The sequence below is a fragment of the Podarcis bocagei genome, assembly GCF_964188305.1.
Source record: "Podarcis bocagei genome assembly, chromosome: 1".
NCBI classification, from domain to species: domain Eukaryota; kingdom Metazoa; phylum Chordata; class Lepidosauria; order Squamata; family Lacertidae; genus Podarcis; species Podarcis bocagei.
This window is the reverse complement of record NC_138125.1, coordinates 110,710,080-110,727,538: the sequence shown is the minus strand read 5'-3', so window position 1 is coordinate 110,727,538 and position 17,459 is coordinate 110,710,080. Positions and strand designations below refer to the sequence as shown.

Below are 17,459 nucleotides of genomic sequence, written 5' to 3'. Positions count from 1 at the left end.
CTGTGCCTTCGAACAACTATGAGCTACAGACTCAAGTTCCATTAGTACCAAGTTACAGAGCAACCCCCAAATGTAATAGAAATATCTGAAACATAAGCTGAGCCACACTCAAAACGAATCTGATAAATAGGTTCAGAAGTACTATTATTGATAAAGCACAATATATTTTAAATCCCACTTTCTGTGCTGTAAACAATAAAGCTTGATACTTTCTGCTATTGAACAGATCTAGCTATGAAACCTGAAGCTGAGACTCCAATACTTTGGCCACCTCATGAGAAGAGAAGACTCCCTGGAAAAGACCCTGATGTTGGGAAAGATGGAGGGCACAAGGAGAAGGGGACGACAGAGGACGAGATGGTTGGATAGTGTTCTCGAAGCTACCAGCATGAGTTTGACTAAACTGCGGGAGGCAGTGGAAGACAGAAGTGCCTGGCGTGCTCTGGTCCATGGGGTCACAAAGAGTCGGACACGACTAAACAACAACAAGCTATGAAACTGTGAGCACTACACCACTGAGGCACCCAGGTATATAAAGCTAATAACTGACATTGTCCAGTCCTAACAGACCACTACATTTCTTCCAGCCCTGATAGACATACGACAAGTATCAGTATTCTTTTCACAACCATCACCATGTAGGGAAGGTACAACTGGACATAACACATTCACCCACTGAAGAGCACTTACCGTTCCCGACTGTGGCATAGCAAACACATCAATCACTCTGACAGTATAGTCATCAACAAATTCTCCAAGCATCAGCCCCATAACTTCCATGGGAACACCAGCTCGACCATGCTTCAACATCTGGAAAGAAGATCAAATTCTACTGAAAGACTATTCAAGGGATACATTTGACTCTTATTCCCCAGTCCCTGCTTGTAATGTAATAAAATGCACTTGAAATATCCATGTAACACCAAAGGTATGAAGTTATTACGTATTCATATTCACTTCTTTAGTACTATAATTGGCTTTATTTAATTATAAGGTCTTATTCTCTCGAAACAGCTGAAACTTCTCCATGCTATGCAAACCACTTAAAATACCCAAGGGCACATGCCACAATAACAGACAGAAATTCAATAATTTGAATTCAAAAGACAGTGGGACAGTAAGACACCTTGTTTGGATTTGAGAAGTCAAGGTATGAAAATGTTAAAAAATAGTAACATTACAACTTATGCTGCGATGTTCAGATGAAGGGCAGGCAGGATATAAATTGAATAAATAATAAAAATACATGAATAAATGTTGCCCAAGAATAAAAGAAACATTATTATTATTATTATTATTATTATTATTATTATTATTATTATTATTATTATTATTATTATTATATTGTTGACATTCAAGGATTACAGAAGTGTCTCACTTGTTCATAGTGGAGACAGATATAAGCAGGCCTTTGTGAAATATCATCCAACAAAACACAAATACTTACCTTCAAAAGCGCAAGGGAAGAGATGTAAACCTGTTCAGCAGTGTCAACTGCAGGAGCGTCAGTAGGAGGCCCCTAGGTAAAGAAGAAACACATCACCACATCACTTCAGATTCATGTATAAAAGGTTTTATTCTAGAAAGGCAACACATGCACACATTCCGTCCTATCAATTACAGCATTGGACGTACAAGACAAGAGGAATCCAGAGCCCGATACTATAGTATCTTCCATCTCCCTCTTCTGCCCATCAGTCCCCAACTGGTCTCCCTAAAAGATTCAGCTGAACAGCAGGGGAAGCACCTGAAGGGCCAAGGGCTACAAGCTGGAGGAAGAAAACCTAACAAACCACCCTCCTTTGTTGTTAATACATCGAGCTATGAATCAGAAGTCTATACTTCCCACCTTGCCACTGTCACAAACTCAGTATGTAGCCCTTGGCATGCCACTCTCTTGGTCTCAGCCCAGCATCTGAGCTATGAGGATAAAACTGACCAGTCTTACGGGGTTGTTGAATGGAATACAGAAGAATATTGTGAAATGCTCTCAACACTTTATAGTAGCCTTTGGAACCTTTGGTTCCCATATGCTGTTGGGAGTACAACCTCTCCAAGACAGCTTAGACAATCGCCAGGGATGATGGGAGTTGTAGTCCAAAAACATTTGGGGACCCAAGGTTGAAGGCTGCTTTAAAGTATCATACAAATGCTAAGTATTCTTATTGGATTAGCATGTGCATGTGCATGTACACAGACACGTGTCTCTGGATCCTGGCCAGAGCACTTCCCTTGATAAAGAGCACTTCCCTATATAAACTAGTGTTTTAGTCTAAGAGAAGGCAATTGTGTTTCTTTGATCATCTATCTACTCAGTATTTAAAAATCAAAAATACTGTGCTTAGTGAAAATCTTATCAATGATACAGGCTTCGACTCCAATGAAGTTCTATTAGTGAATTAAATCTTGCAGGAAGTCTCCGCAGATATATATATATATATCTCCAATTCACCAATTAACTGCATGTTTCTTACAGTGGTGTGAATATAAATGCTGCTGGGCTAGCATGATTAACTGGCACCAACACAAACACAATTTCCTTTGCTTTCCCTTTGCTTCATCAGTTTTCAGCTAAAGAGGACCTGAAGAAAAAGGCTATGGGAGCACTTTGCAGATCCACTGGTGCAGTGAGAGAAAAATGGACCTCCAATCCCTAGGTGGAAAAGCTGTGAACAAAATACTGTGCTCTTTGCTTCATGAGTAGCTAATAAAAAATTAGCACAATTGTCCAAGGTGTGAATGATGGCCGAGGCCAGTGCTGTGTATTGCTCAAGTGGAGAATGCCAACTAGCATTTGAGAGGGGGAAAATGCCCTTCCCGGGAAGCAAGGTGCTTCCTGTGAATGATGACAGTGGTACTAAATCTTTTTCTAAATGTGACTGGTAAGCCTAGAATAAACTCCACGGAGAATAGCTTGTACATATTGATTATCAAGGATGATGATGAAGAAAATCAGTGATACTTTTATTTTATAGTGTTGTCTCACTTCTTTTAATTATATTTGAAGCAGCAAAAAATCCATAAAAATAGGAAATAAAACAAAAAGTGTAGAAGTAGTGTACATTAATGGGGGATTTTTTGGTGTGGGAGGGGAGAAGTTGGTGTAAACAGGAAAAGGCTTTTTACATGCCTTCCAATGACAGCAAAAAAGAGTATTTACTTCTCTGGGAAGGGAATTCCAACAAAGTGGGGTCTTAGTGGACAAGGACCAGCCCAACGTCCCTGCAAATAACATCACCATAAGAGCTGCAACTTACAACAGTAACTCTCAGATGATGTCAATGGGCTGTGCAACTCTGCATTAATAGAGGCTTCCTGAAAGGCACTATGAAAATAATCATCATAATTCTTTGGGACTGCAGAGACTTAGGGGAGGCATATCCTGAACTCCACCACTGACCAGGGAACCAACAGCCACTAGAAGACGGCAACCCCTGCCTCCCTGGAATAGCATCCTGGCAACTTGACCCCCGCCCATCCGCCAGTGAATGAGAAGCTGCTCCAATGCTTGCTTTCCTCTCCCTTCCCATTCCTACTTATTTGCCACATTTCAATCCCACTTCAGACAGTATTTTCTTCCACAGTAGCTCACATCAATTGAGGGCTGCTGTCAAGCTTACAAGCTGGACATAAATTTTCACTGAATATGAAGGTAAGAGAAAATTGCAGAAAAAATAGATGGGTACCGTAGGTGGCATACAACACATTGGAATTTTAAAAAATCAATAAAAACTATTCACTGAAATGTCTGAAATGTGGAATATAATTGGGAGACTTTTTTATCATGTGTGGTGGAAGTGGGAACTGGCAAAAAAAGTTTGTGAAAAGATCAGTATTCAAATAATCAAAATCTTTGGGTACAAAGTTCCTTGCCAACCACTTATGTTCTTGCTAAACTATGTGAAGGGTCCAGTAAGACTGCAACAAAGAATTGATATCATATATGATAACTGCCGCTACGATTATATATACGCCAACGTGGAGGCAGCCATCCATTCCATCTGCAACTAAATGGCTATGAAAAGGTTTTCCACTTATGCTGTCAATGGCAAAACTGACTTATTATTTAAGGAATAAGTAGGGAGAAAAATTGGAGAAAATTTATTTCATAGGGTATGTATTAAAATGGTCGTGGTTTTTCACTCTCTTTTTGCGTTACTAAAGTGTCTTCAGGTTAATGGTTCATTTGCTTTTTGTTTGCCCTATAAGGTAGCAGAGATTTATGCAATTATTATTTTTTTAATTTTCTGTATATATTGTTTTGGACTGGCTTTAAATTATCAGGTGACAATGAAAGATATAATAAATTTCAAAACCAAAATGTGCAGCAAAAAATCCTTATTAGCTAAGAAGACAAAGTCACACATAGAAAGGGGAATGGAGTGAAAAGGTAGAGGAGGTCACCAGTTCCTTAAGGCCAGCATGAATCAGCAACCGTGAGAAGGCATTGCTATCCATTTCTGGCCAGACCTTGATGGTGTTCTTGCTTGAACAGCAGTTGGTGGCTCTTTGGCTGATGAATGGGACCTTTCCCCGATGCTTCTGCAGCCCCACAGCACCTTGAGCTCAGTATTCTTTCCAGCAGTGTCCTGGGAAGCAAAGTTCCTCCTCCTCCTCTGGCTGATGGGATGGGATGGGAGTGCAGCCTCCCATAGACCTTTGGTCCCCAACCTATAGCAGAGGCCAGCATGCACTGCCCTTTAAGATCTGCAGTCCAAGGGGGATGAGATAATTTTTTCCTTTTGTTATCCTATCTATTAGACTAGGAACTTGAAGGCAAGGATTGGCAACTTTTAATTTATGACTAGTCCTTACCACCACTGGGTTGCATCCAACAAAGTCTTTGTTTCAGTGCAAGGACTTCCACTTTCACAACTGGCCTTGTGCCCCTCCAAATCTGCTCCACGACAGATTGGGGTGGGGTACAGAAAGAGGAAGGCCAAGTCCCTAGGCAGAAGTCATGGCACTAACCAGATGACTTAACTGGATACAACCCATTATCATCAGCTGGAATAGTGTGGAAAACCAACATGCTGAAGATAATTTGGAGTAAGTAACTTGAGCAAAAGATGTATGTGTTTGTGTGTGTATAAAAAGAGGCACTGAAAACTGAAAAAGGGGCAAAGGAGTATAATGGGATTTGGTAGAACATTTTCCGCAAGGACAGAAACTATTTGTATTATGAGATCTAGGGGGCAATAGCACAGAAGTAGGGAAAGGGAATTGTAACTTCTTGCCAATGGCCTATAGTAGGAGTGCAAAACCTGAGGCCCTCCAGATGTTGTTGGACTATACCTCCCATCATCCCATATGCTGGTTGGGGCTGATGGGAGTTGTAGTCCAGAAACACCTGCAGGGCAGCAGGATGTGCACCCCTGACCTACAGAGACCTCTATCACACCACACCATTGTCCATGATTTTGGGCCACCAATGTCCATTAGATAATCCCAAACCTTTTTGGGGTAAAACTGCAATAGTTATTTCTATAGCCTCTTGAAAAAGCTCAGAATACCTGCTAAATATTCTGATTTAATCAATCTCTCAACTGATACTTATACTACATAGTACTATTGACGTTTATAGCAACTTAGTTAAGAGTGCTACTTTTTAAAAATTCAACTATAATGCCTGTTTATGCCCAACGCTATTGCTGCAGTCAGCTAATACTAGAATGTGAGTCGTTCAAGTATTTCATATTTTTACCTGAAGTGGAACAACACTTTCTACCCTCTAGGCCTTCACACATTGCTGCTTTGCCCTCAGTGGTGTTCACAACGTCCCTTAATTTAGCCACAAGTTGTCAATATGCATGAACACACTACCCCGCCTCTACTTTGTTAGAACTGCTAAAGATAATATCCCTAAGGTACTTTACATAGCAAAAGTGCAATGTACTCAATCAGTCAAAATACACTCGATACATCCTACTCTGAAATATTCTAATTGACAGTGAACTACTATATATCAATTATACTTCTTAAGTTTGCTTAGTGTGGCTACCCTTAAATGTTGCCAATGTGGATACATTTTCACATTTACTTTAAAAACAAAACACATTCAACTGTACAGTGGTACCTTGGGTTAAGAACTTAATTCATTCCAGAGGTATGTTCTTAACCTGAAACGGTTCTTAACCTTTCGCTAATGGGGCCTCTCGCTGCCATTGCACCGCTGGCACGCAATTTCCGTTCTTATCCTGGGGCAAAGTTCTTAACCTGGAGCAACCACTTCCTGGTTAGCGGAGTTTGTAACCTGAAGTGTCTGTAACCCGAGGTACCACTGTATATGGACATATGATTGCAATCCCAAGTGCAGTCTTGTATTTAAGGACAAGCTTTATAGCCAGAGATGCAAGGAATTGCTGAGCAGGGAAGTGCAGTGGGTGGCTGCAGAAGAGACAAAGTTTCTGGTCCTCTTCTGACAGCACACTGCAGGCTAGTACAGTGGTACCTTGGTTTACAAACTTAATCCTTTCCAGAAGTCTGTTCTTAAACCAAAGCATCCTTAAACTAAGGCGTGCTTTCCCATAGCAGCGGGGGGCTCAATTTACAAATGGAACACACTCAACATGTTCTGCTTCCAAGACAAAGTTCACAAACCAAAACACCTACTTCCGGGTTGGCAGCATTCTTAATCCAAGTTGTTCATAAACTAAGCTGTTCTTAAACCAAGGTACCACTGTAGCTGCTGTGGACTTCTTTAAAAGGCTGCCTAATTCCAACCAAAGTTATTGACCTTTTTTAAAGATTGAAGTTCTTGAGGTTTTTTTAGGATTTTACCCCAAAGTTGTTGAAGTTGTGGAGGTTTTTTTAAGGTTTATTTACAATTTTAACCCAGAAAATAAACTGCCACAGGGGCCAGATTAAACCAACCGGCGGGCCAAATTAGGCCCCCGAAACAGACTTTGGACATGCCTGTACTAAATACAGTGGTACTTTGGTTTACAACCATAATCTGTTCTGGAGGTCTGTTTGTAAACCAAAACAGGTTGTAACCCAAGGCGCGCTTTCGCCAATGGGGCCTCAAAAAAAAAATTAGTTCGTAATAAAATAAAAGGGGGTTGTAATCCAAAAAAAGGTTGCAAACTAGTACACGCACTACCGGGTTTGACGTGTTTGTAATCCAAAACATATGCAAACCAAGACGTATGCAAACCAAGGTACCACTGTAGCCTGAAAACCTATAGCAAAGACACAGTTGGTTGTGTTTTTGTTCTGATACAAAATACCAGAAATCTGGACAAGTATTTAAACCAGTATTTTAAAATCAGATGAATTTAAAGAAAACCTTCTCCCAATGACAGCTAGTCTTAAAATGTTCAGCCTCATGAAGAAAAGCAGTAACGCAGCAAACTTCCTTCAAAAAAAGGGGAAGAAGTTAAACATAGAAGCTGATTATTTAATTTATACTGAAGAATGGTGTCTACAGAATGCCCTCTGAAAGTTGCAAGGAACACTGAACCTTCTTAAATCCATACCATAACCAATTCCTTTGCACGCTACTGTGCATATCTGTAAGCTTGTTAATATGTTAACAAAATATATCTATAAACCCCAAACTGTCAGGGGGACTCATTTTGCCCCCCTTTTTACCTTCCAGCAATGTTAATGAAGGTGCATGCAGCCTGAACACTGAACTGTTAAGATTACACATCAACCCTCATCTGCCAGTCATTTCCCATTCCAACCAGTAATCTACAAAGGTGACAAAAAGTAAATATACTTTTCTCCGCTATACCAGATGCATCAAATTCCCCTGAGATTCAATGTGCTAACACCACCACCAAGGACTGAAACTGAAGCAAGCCTTTAATTTGGTCCTTTACTTTTAACTAAAATAAGCCATTAAAAAAACAGAACTTTATTTTTAAAAACCCAACCTTAAAGTTCTTTTGTACCCAATGCATTACAAAGCAAAGGGGGGAAATCAATCCCGATTATACTTTTAAGAGGAGAAACAGATGCTTCTTCCTGACTAAACTGTCTACCAAGTGTTAGTCAGTGAACTGACCTGCCTGCAGGGCAATCATATCAGTCGTAAGCCGTATCAATCATTTCTTTTAAGCCCTCGCTTATTAGAGAATGGAGGATTTAAGGTAGACTCACGCTATTAAAATTCATTTCTTTTATCAACATTTAGCAACATAAAATGCCTCCAAAAGCCCAAACGAGCAGAGATAACATAATCAGCTAACAAATCAATCAAATGGGGTTAACATGAGACACTACTTTTCTTCAGGAGCATTCAGATATGATCCAGTTATAAAAACTGTGACTTTTCCTTGGGCAGCCCTTGTTGACTAAGTGTTAAAAAAAGGCATTTGCCATTATAACAGCATAAAACTAACGCCTCAGAGTGTTACCTACTCAGGCCTTTTAGCAAATTTGTTAACACTTTTAGGTATATTACTCCACCTTTCTCTTAGTGTGAACTGGTATCAATTATTTAGCCAGTTTTATTATGTTATTAGAATACCTGCTGATTAATCATGAGTCACTTTAGAACACTGCCCGTCACTTGCATCATGCATTTCTTCCCTTAAATACAAGAGATGCAAGCTCAGACAACTGTCAAAGCTACAAAAATGAACACCATTAACCTAGAGAGAGAAAACTGATACTTCACTCTGAGTATTGTCTTACTCCAGAGTACTTTTAAAAATTCTTTTTTTTAAAGCCCATAAACATTTTTAAAAATGGGACAATAAAAAAAAATCCAGTTGATGCCGAAATCAGTACCGCAGCTAAACTAAATTCTTATATGAGAGAGGGTGAGATCGGAACCAACCCCAACCTTTATTTTCACAATTAAAACCCCTTCAAAAAATAAACACAACAAAACAGACACAAGCAAATGTACAACTATCCAACACTGTCATGTTTATTCTTACCCAGCAAAGTAAAAAAGGGAACCTTTTAATACTTAATTTTGTGAGTATTAAACAACTAGTGTGAAAAACAAGATGCATGTAAACTATTTCTACTGCCTCTGCTTCAATGACTAGCTGAGACAACCTGTTATAGGAGGTGTTAATTGGCAATAGGAGTGCAAGTCAGAAGCATGTTCCCCATCGTCCTAACCCAGCAAGGCTAGGTCATTAAAGTGGAAATGAATTCTTTCATGCTGACTTAACTCTTGGAGTGCAGATTTTCAGCTGTTACACCTACAGACAATTGAGAGTGTGTGTTAAACCACTCGCCTCTAAAGAAGAACCCCTCTATATCGTGTATAATTTATATTTTATTATTCATGGAACTTATTCATTAAAAAATATAAATAAGTTTAAAGGGTTTTTAAAGCATTAATGCATACCTCCCTATATGCAGTTTCAGAACAAAAGATATATCTATATATCTGTATCTGTATCTATATCTATATCTATCTATCTATCTATATCTATCCATCTATCTATCTAGGCATGCATTGGAAAAGAGTGTAAGACAAGTGGTTTTTCTTAACAAAGGTTAAATAATGCTAAAATCCCAAGGTAAAATTTGTGTTTAATCCCATCAATAGTTGTTAAAATAATCTGTACACGCCTATGGTTTTATCTCTGCTCATGTTTTATATTTGCAAAGCAGGGAAAATTTAGGTGTTCACGTATTTAGATATTTCTAGACCACCATCACCATATGGTCACAGGGCAACGTGCAGCATATTAAAACACACCTCTACATATTTCTAAAGCCAATTAAAACATCAATACAAAGTAGACGCAGCATAAACTAAAATGAGAAAATCATGAAACAGCAATGGGTGCAATACAAAACTACCCTCAAACAAGTTACACTTCACCTCCAAAAGCCTGGCAAAAAGGTATATCTTCACATTCCTCCTAAAAGAGTGTAACGGTGAGGTGAAACACATCTCAATGGGAAGAACATTCCAATGTTTTGGAGCCACCACTGATAAAGCCCTACTATGGGTCCTTGCACTGCTGACCCTGTGCTGGACAGGGACCATCAGATGGGCTTCAATGGCTGATCTTAAAGACCATGCTGGATTGGAATAGGAGGTGTTCAAAGTACAGTACAATCATCTAAGCAATACCATATGCAGCCAGTGTGTGAGACTAGGTTTAGCTCAGATTCCTGCTCAGACATGAGGCTTAGTGGATGAGGTTGGGCCAGTTGCTATCTTGGTGCCCAAACTCTCTTGACAGCATTGTTGCAAGGAGACGATGGAGTGCACATCACACTAACTTCTTGGTGGAAGGGTGAGCTAAAGGACAAAGAACCTCTACCTACCACAAAAAATAGAATTGTCCAAAAAAAACCCCTGTAATTATTACCTACACACAGAACATAGCAGTAAGATGTGCTCAGACACTCTTTTCAATTAATGCTTTACAAAAATGTTTTCTGAAATGACATGCTCTACATCTTGCTAGAAATGTCCATTTTTGTTGTCCTTCAGAGCTAAGGATATCTACATTAGCGCACTAGAGGAAGCCATCACATCCCAGTGATAAGCAGCAGACAAGTCATGTTTAATGTACCAAAGAAATCTAAAAAGGGCAATTCTCCAAGAGTTTTCAAGCATCAAAATGCCATTCCACACTATGCAACACACTTAAAATGACTAGTCCCACTATTTGGCTCAGAGGAAAGAACTTAAGTCCATTTGCTTTTTCATGAGACAAATGTTTAGATGCCATCTGTAGAGATTACTGGTGGACAGTCATACGAAGGGAATTTACTTTCTGAAACATTTATAAGGAGACCGTACGGAGCACTGACTGATTGAAAACATGCTCAGTAAGCACTGTTAAAATTTACAGAAAAAGGAAACAGAGAAGAGTATATAGCATCAATGTATTATTTCTAGAAATACTAGAATGTTCTTAAAAAAAATTCTTCCCCAGTCCATTAGAAGCAATTTTGTCAAAATTATGTATACATGCATATATGAGATTCTTTGTTGCTCTAAAAAACATATGATTAAGTCAGAGATCCTGGAATACTGTTCATGTGTACATTCTACAAAGCTGGATGTTATAAAGCTTAAAATCTTAGTTAAAATATCCCATGAGAATGGACAATTAATATGAACCTGCAAAGAAGTAAAACTTTACGAATGGGAGAATGCATACAGCTTGATACAGGGAACTCAACAAAATGTATGAAAAATATTGCCTGTGCTTTCAAAAGTCTACTGGAGGTCATGTGTGTCTGAATCCTTGTCTTAAAAAAACCCAATAACCTGATACTTGTAGACTTTCGTTGCTTGGATATTTTCAATATTTATGGAAGCTTTGTGATTTCCACTGCAGGGGACAAAGCCAGTGCTGCCCCCAACCTTCCATGACATTCAGCTCAGCTATTTTACCGAGAACACACAGAAGCCATTTTACCATAGGAGTGGGTGGGAGGGACTCATCCCACATCCTGCTGTATCTCAAGCTGAAGGGGAGATGAATATTCACCCCTCCTCCCTCTGTGTGAGGAAGGCTCTGCATGCATAGGATCTGCTGGCTTGGCTCAAAACATAGCAAGAAGCAGGCAGGTTAGGAGCCAAGCACTCACTTTCCTGCCTTCCTCAATCTTCCAAAAGGTTGAAATCCTCTGCAAATTTTTGGGGTGTAGGAAATGTAGAGGAGGAAACGACTTGTTTTCCTGCCCTTTCCCACTAAAGGGGTATCAATACAATAGGCTGCTTACAGGCATTAATTTTTTCAGAATCTTGAACTGATTCAATGACTGAGGTAAGGTACCCAGTGTTCTTGGTGATGTGATAGCCTGTTAGAAAAGGAGACAATAGAAATCATCTGACCCCCAAGGTTTCCTGATGATCCCTACTAAGCCCAGTTCAGGAATGCAGAGTTCCCAGCATGGGAACAGGTACTGCTTAAAGTTTTTCTTTATGCCCTTCCTCATATAGCTTGGCTTTTTAAAGAGGTTACTTGAGGGAAGAGGTGGGCCAACATACTTCTGCACACCTCTCCTCCGGGGTTTTCATTAATGCTTTAGAACCTGACCATGCACACATTGACTCAAGAGTCAGTCCCACTGACTGAGGAATATGCCACATTAAATTAAATTAGAATTAGCATAGGATTGCAAGCTATGTCTGAATGGGTATGGATGACCGAAAACATTGTTTATAAACATCACTTCTGCCGTACTCTTCTGCTGCACTAGCAGCAGAGCTTAACAGGAAATTAACGACACTCCTGAAACCCTTTTTTTTTTTTTTGTAAAATCAAACAATAGAACAGTAAAAAGAAACTTTTAAAAATATATGCCTGGTAACCACAATGCCAGGATGCAAGTTCCTGAAGTGTAAGAAAGGCCTAACACGTTTATGGTTCAAGACAAGTTAGAAGAATGCTTGCCTTCAGATTTTTCAACAGATCGTTCATCTGTCATTGTAAAACACACAAAAGGAAACAGTGCCTGTGAGTTCAACTTCTACATACATTAGATCAGCATGCACAATAGGATTTTTAGATCAGTGGCAGGTCTCTTAGGTGCTACAGGTTTTATCAATGAGTTCTTTTTTTTAAAAAAAAAGGAAAGAGTTTCTACAGAATCAAGCAGTGCAGCACTTGAAACCTCTTTCAAAGTGACAGTTTTCAAGTGCCATGTACAATGCCCTAATCTGGAAGTGTCCCAGCTAACCCATCTGATCAACAATTTCACAGATGGAAGCACTTGATGCCTAATTGGCAAGCCCATTATTCAAACAAAATAGCTATTTGCAATTCTTGCTTCTTTATTTCCAGTTGAAGTGCTAACTCGGCTAAGAGACAGGTCACCCCTCCCCCCCCTGCTCCTTTCTAAAAGAAGTGGTCCACCTTTACATGTATTCCCAGAAGACACCACTTAAAAGCATCTAGCCAAAATTGCAATAAGCAAATATGGCAAGATGCTATGTTCTGCATTCAAGGACAGACTTAGCTGGCGTTGCAGTTACTCTTTTTGAGGGCTGTATACAGTGTTACTCTGGGTTATTTACCCACCCACCCGCATCATCATGTCACCAGCTGTCAGTGCTATTGTGCACTAGAAATGACATTTCAGAATTCAGAAAAGGAAATGCAGTGAGAAGAAATGTTTAATTTACATTAATAAATTATATCAGTAAATTCCAAATCCTTAGTCAACGAAAGGTAATTGTACAGTTACCCCCTATAGCCCAGGTGTAGGCAAAAGGAAGATAGGCATTTACTGGTAGATGTCTAGGTGGTTAGCAATAGAACAGCAAGGGGCTCTGGCTCCAAATTGTTGGAACAGCAGCAAAAACAAAACAAAAAAGTCCTTTTCCATCTAAATTAGGCTGCTGATATTAAGAAAGCAGATCAGGGGTGCATTTTGGTGTGACGGGAACTCAGCTAAATTCACTACAGGTACTGAAAACACATTACTAGGCTCTGAATGCACTCAGAAGCAGAATCATTTTTAAAATCCTCATTGTGCGTCTATTGTACATGGCTCCTGTTAGTAGATCTTGGGGTTCTAGAAAAAAACAAAGTAGGCTGGCCAAGCCTAAATCATGCCCACTCCTGCTGCAACCCACTGGAGAAATCCCTCCTTATCTGCCCTGTACACAAAAGACATGAGCAAACATGGCTGTTGACAACACAAATCTTTCATTATAAAAGCCATCCGTCTTATTTGAGCAGTCCCCATACTGCTCACTGGAAAGAAAGGCTATGAGCCAGGCCCAGGTTCACAGCCACAATTCCACCTTTTGTAAAGCAGGAAAAATTTTATTCATTAAATTTATATCCTACTCTTCCTTCCAAATAGTGCTCAGGGCAGCTAATGTAAGATCCATGAGGTTTTTCGTTTTTACAATCAAGCAGTATATAAATTTTATGAAACTGATAAGTAAACACCCAATAATTAAAATGACCATTATAACAATGACAGCGCCTAAATGCACCAATTCCCTGCCAAAGGCCTGGCCAAACAAAAATGATGATCTTCTGCATGCGATTGTTAAAAGAAAAATATCCAAGGCAGAAAATGTTGCATTTATTACACTTTCAAAGGAAGAAGCTATTTAAGGGGAGATCTGCTCCAACGCTTATTTATACTATTGTACCTCCCCTATACACTCAAGGTATCTCCTTAAAATAGGGTCATCAGAGGCAGTCTGAATTACTTTAAAGTAAAAATAGGCAATATCAGGACTGGGGATGACTCCCCTCAGCCACGTTACCTACAAGCTCTTACTTTGCAACTTCGTGCTTTTGCCTGGCGGGACTGTGCTATTGAACTCTGATGTTTCTTGCTTCCCTGGACTGAGGATGAGTGCAGAAACTAGTTTAGTGCCTTAATGTAAAATTTACAATAATTGCCCCATTCACTGTTGCTTCTGGCCCCACCCTCCCCTGGTGTGTGATCACTGGAGGATTTGCCAAAAGAGAAGGAGGCCCTTGGCCTGAAAAAGGTTGTCCCCCCTCCTGCTTTCAGAGGTGAAAAGCCCCTTCTTTCCCCAAGGAGACAGATAATGGCCACATTCAGACTACTACCCAAAGACCAGTTGTTGGTGATCTTAGTTTGCAAAGAAGCTATGATTTGAGGAGAGTATGCAAGTCCAAGGTTTATCTCTACTTACATCCAATCCTCTAAGCCAGAGCTTTCCAAACTGTGTTGCAGCACCTTAGTGCAGAGGTTTTCAATGTTTTTGAGTCCACAGCTCTTTCTGTGGCACCCCAGTGGAACCTAGTTATGCCACCCCTTGCCTGCAGAGCCAGCAGCCCCTCAGTCCTTTTCGAACACACCCTTGTGGAGTGTTCCTCAGTTCCTCTCTTCTCCCCTCTCCTTGGGAGTCCTCTGGACAGCGCCGCAACTGCCCTTCCTGGTCTCTGAGCTGCCTCCCCTGCCCCAAAGAGAGGTGCCTCCTTACACTTCCTCACAGAGGCCTGGGAAGCACCCCCTGGCCAGCTTCAAAGGCACTATTCATCTGGGGAGCTCCTAACCAGGGCTGCTGCAACAAATAGCTGGGTAAGCCTTTAGGAGGCAGAGATGCAAGAGGGCATCAGGGGTGGGATGGAAGGAAAGAGCAACAGAGGCCAGTGTTGCCTCCAGCACCCCGACCATCATTCAAGGCACCCCAGGGTGCCATGGTACACTGGTTGAAAATCACTGCATTAGTGTGCCTGCTGCAGTGTGTAGGTGTGTCGCGTGAACGCTCCCCTCACTCCTCCCAGGTCTGGCAAGGGGTTAAATCTCTTGTTTACTAGTAAAACTGAATTACTTGCCGCTAAATGATGCATGCCTAAAAAGTGCCACCAACACGAACAGTTTGGAAAGTTCTGCTCTAAGCCAGTGATTCCCAATTAGCTACATATGGTGGATCCCGTTTTTCAATGGCCAAGGCATGGAGTCCCTACCTTTGGAAATTTTGATATCTCTAAGGTAGTTTTGTTGTGTGAATGGTGCCATGGACCTCCTGTGTGGGTTACGTGGACTGCCTGGGGTCCATGCATCACCAGTTGGGAACCACTGCTCTGAGTTTTATGAAGTAATCACTAATTGCAACATTTGTCTCTCAACTTGTCGGAAGAATCATTGCTATAGTATTGATAGCCAACATCAGACACCGAACACAGCTCCCATTTCAATTTGAACACCCCCCACACCCCCCAAAAAAATACGCTCTAGAGAATTGAGGAATCATATGGAACAGCACAGCTGTCCAAAGAGAATAACGTTTCTCTATCAACTTTATCCATGCCATTCATAATCTTATAAACTTCAATCATGTTAGCTCTTATTCCAACTTTTCTCAAAACTGAACAGTACCAAATGTTGTAACCTTTCACCAACTCCACAATGTCCTTTGTGAGCTGATGTAACCAGAACTGTAGACAGCATTCAAAATGTGGTCTCACCATAGATTTGTACAACAGCATTATGCTTTCAGCAATTTTATTTTCCATTCATTTCCTAATGAACTTGCCCTTTTTATATCTGCTACATACTCACAATGCAATTGACAGAAATAATATTCCCATTGCGACACGAGCGCGCAACCCCAGAGTCATCTGCGACTGGACCTAACGGTCAGGGGTAACTTTACCTTTACGCTTTTGTTAGTGAGGACCTCCACAGGTTTAAAAGCCCTTCCACAAGTCAAAGGGCCACAGTGGTTAGAAGGGCTTTTAAACCTGTGGAGGTCCTATACCACAGTCACCGTATTTTTCGTCCCATAGGACGCTCCGTCCCATAGGACGCACCTAGTTTTTTTGGGGGGGAAATAAAGGAAAAAAATTTTCCCTTTATTACCCCCCAAAAAGCAGGTCGGGGAAACCGAACCAGGTCGAGGAACAGCGGGATGGCGGAGCTGCGCCTCCCTGCTGTCCCCCGAGCTTGTGGGGCTGGCCGATGTCTGCCCGGCGCGAGGGGTGCTCTGCTTCAGGGCGCCCCGCCCGCCGGGTGGCAGGCTGCTTTCCGCAGCGTGGTGAGCCCTGCGGGGAACTCATGCAGGGCTCCCCACGCTGCGGATGTCTGTCCGGCGCGCGGGGCGCTCTGCTTCAGGGCGCCCCTCGCACTGGGCGGCAGGCTGCTATTAGCAGCGTGGGGAGCCCTGCGGGTAACTCCCGCAGGGCTGCCTGGGCTGCGGAGGTGTTCCCGAAGCGCCGGGCGCTCTGCTTTCAGGGCGCCCGACGCTCCGGGAAGCAGGCTGCTATCCACAGCCTAGACAGCCCTGCGGGACCTCCCGCAGGGCTGCCTAGGCTGCGGATGTGTTCCAGGAGCTCTGCTTTCAGCGCGCCCGGCGCTCCGGGAAGCAGGCTACTATCCGCAGCCTAGACAGCCCTGCGGGAACTCCCGCAGGGCTGCCTAGGCTGCAGATGTCTTCCTGAAGCCTGGAGAGCGAGAGGGGTCGGTGCACACCGACCCCTCTCACTCTCCAAGCTTCAGCGAAAGCCTGCATTCGCCCCATAGGACGCACCCAGATTTCCCCTTCATTTTTGGAGGGGAAAAGTGCGTCCTATAGGGCGAAAAATACGGTATTTTCCTACCTTGAATGCATCCTCATTTATCACTCCACTCCATTTACATGCCTACCTGGAGAGTTCAGACCGACCTCAAGCCAGGACACCCCACTCTCAAGCATCACATGAAAATATCATGCATAATTTTTCAAACAGAGGTATTCTGCTGTCATTATCTCTCCCTCTAATGGAGAACTATTGCTAACAACAGTTTTGCTTATTTGCCTTTTTCATCATGAAACTGCATTACAAAACAGGTCACCAAAACAGAACAAAAAATTGCAGTGCAATTTTATAATAAACTGAGCCACAGGAATTAAGTTTAAATGTGTTCTTTTCCCTGATTTGGTGAGAGAAGGACCATTACAATAGTTACAAAGCCTCTAACCTTCTCCGTTTCATTCCAAGGAGAAATTATTATAGATTATGCCTAAATGCACATCTGTTGGGAATTCTAAAGTGATGGACTTTCAAGCTTACTTTAAATTAAGATAGGCTTGAAAAGAAACT

General features: G+C 41.5%; 1 protein-coding gene across 6 annotated transcripts in view; it reads right to left on the bottom strand.

Moving 5' to 3' along the window:
• PSMD14 (proteasome 26S subunit, non-ATPase 14) overlaps window positions 1-17,459 on the bottom strand; it is a 58,808-nt gene that overhangs the window by 33,123 nt on the left and 8,226 nt on the right. For all 6 annotated transcript variants that reach the window (XM_081199075.1, XM_081199073.1, XM_081199076.1 and 3 more), the window contains 2 exons: window positions 1,448-1,519; window positions 691-810 (listed from right to left, as the gene is read on the bottom strand). In XM_081199075.1, coding sequence (XP_081055201.1) covers window positions 691-810; window positions 1,448-1,519 — 192 coding nt within the window. The remainder of the gene's footprint in view (window positions 1-690; window positions 811-1,447; window positions 1,520-17,459) is intronic.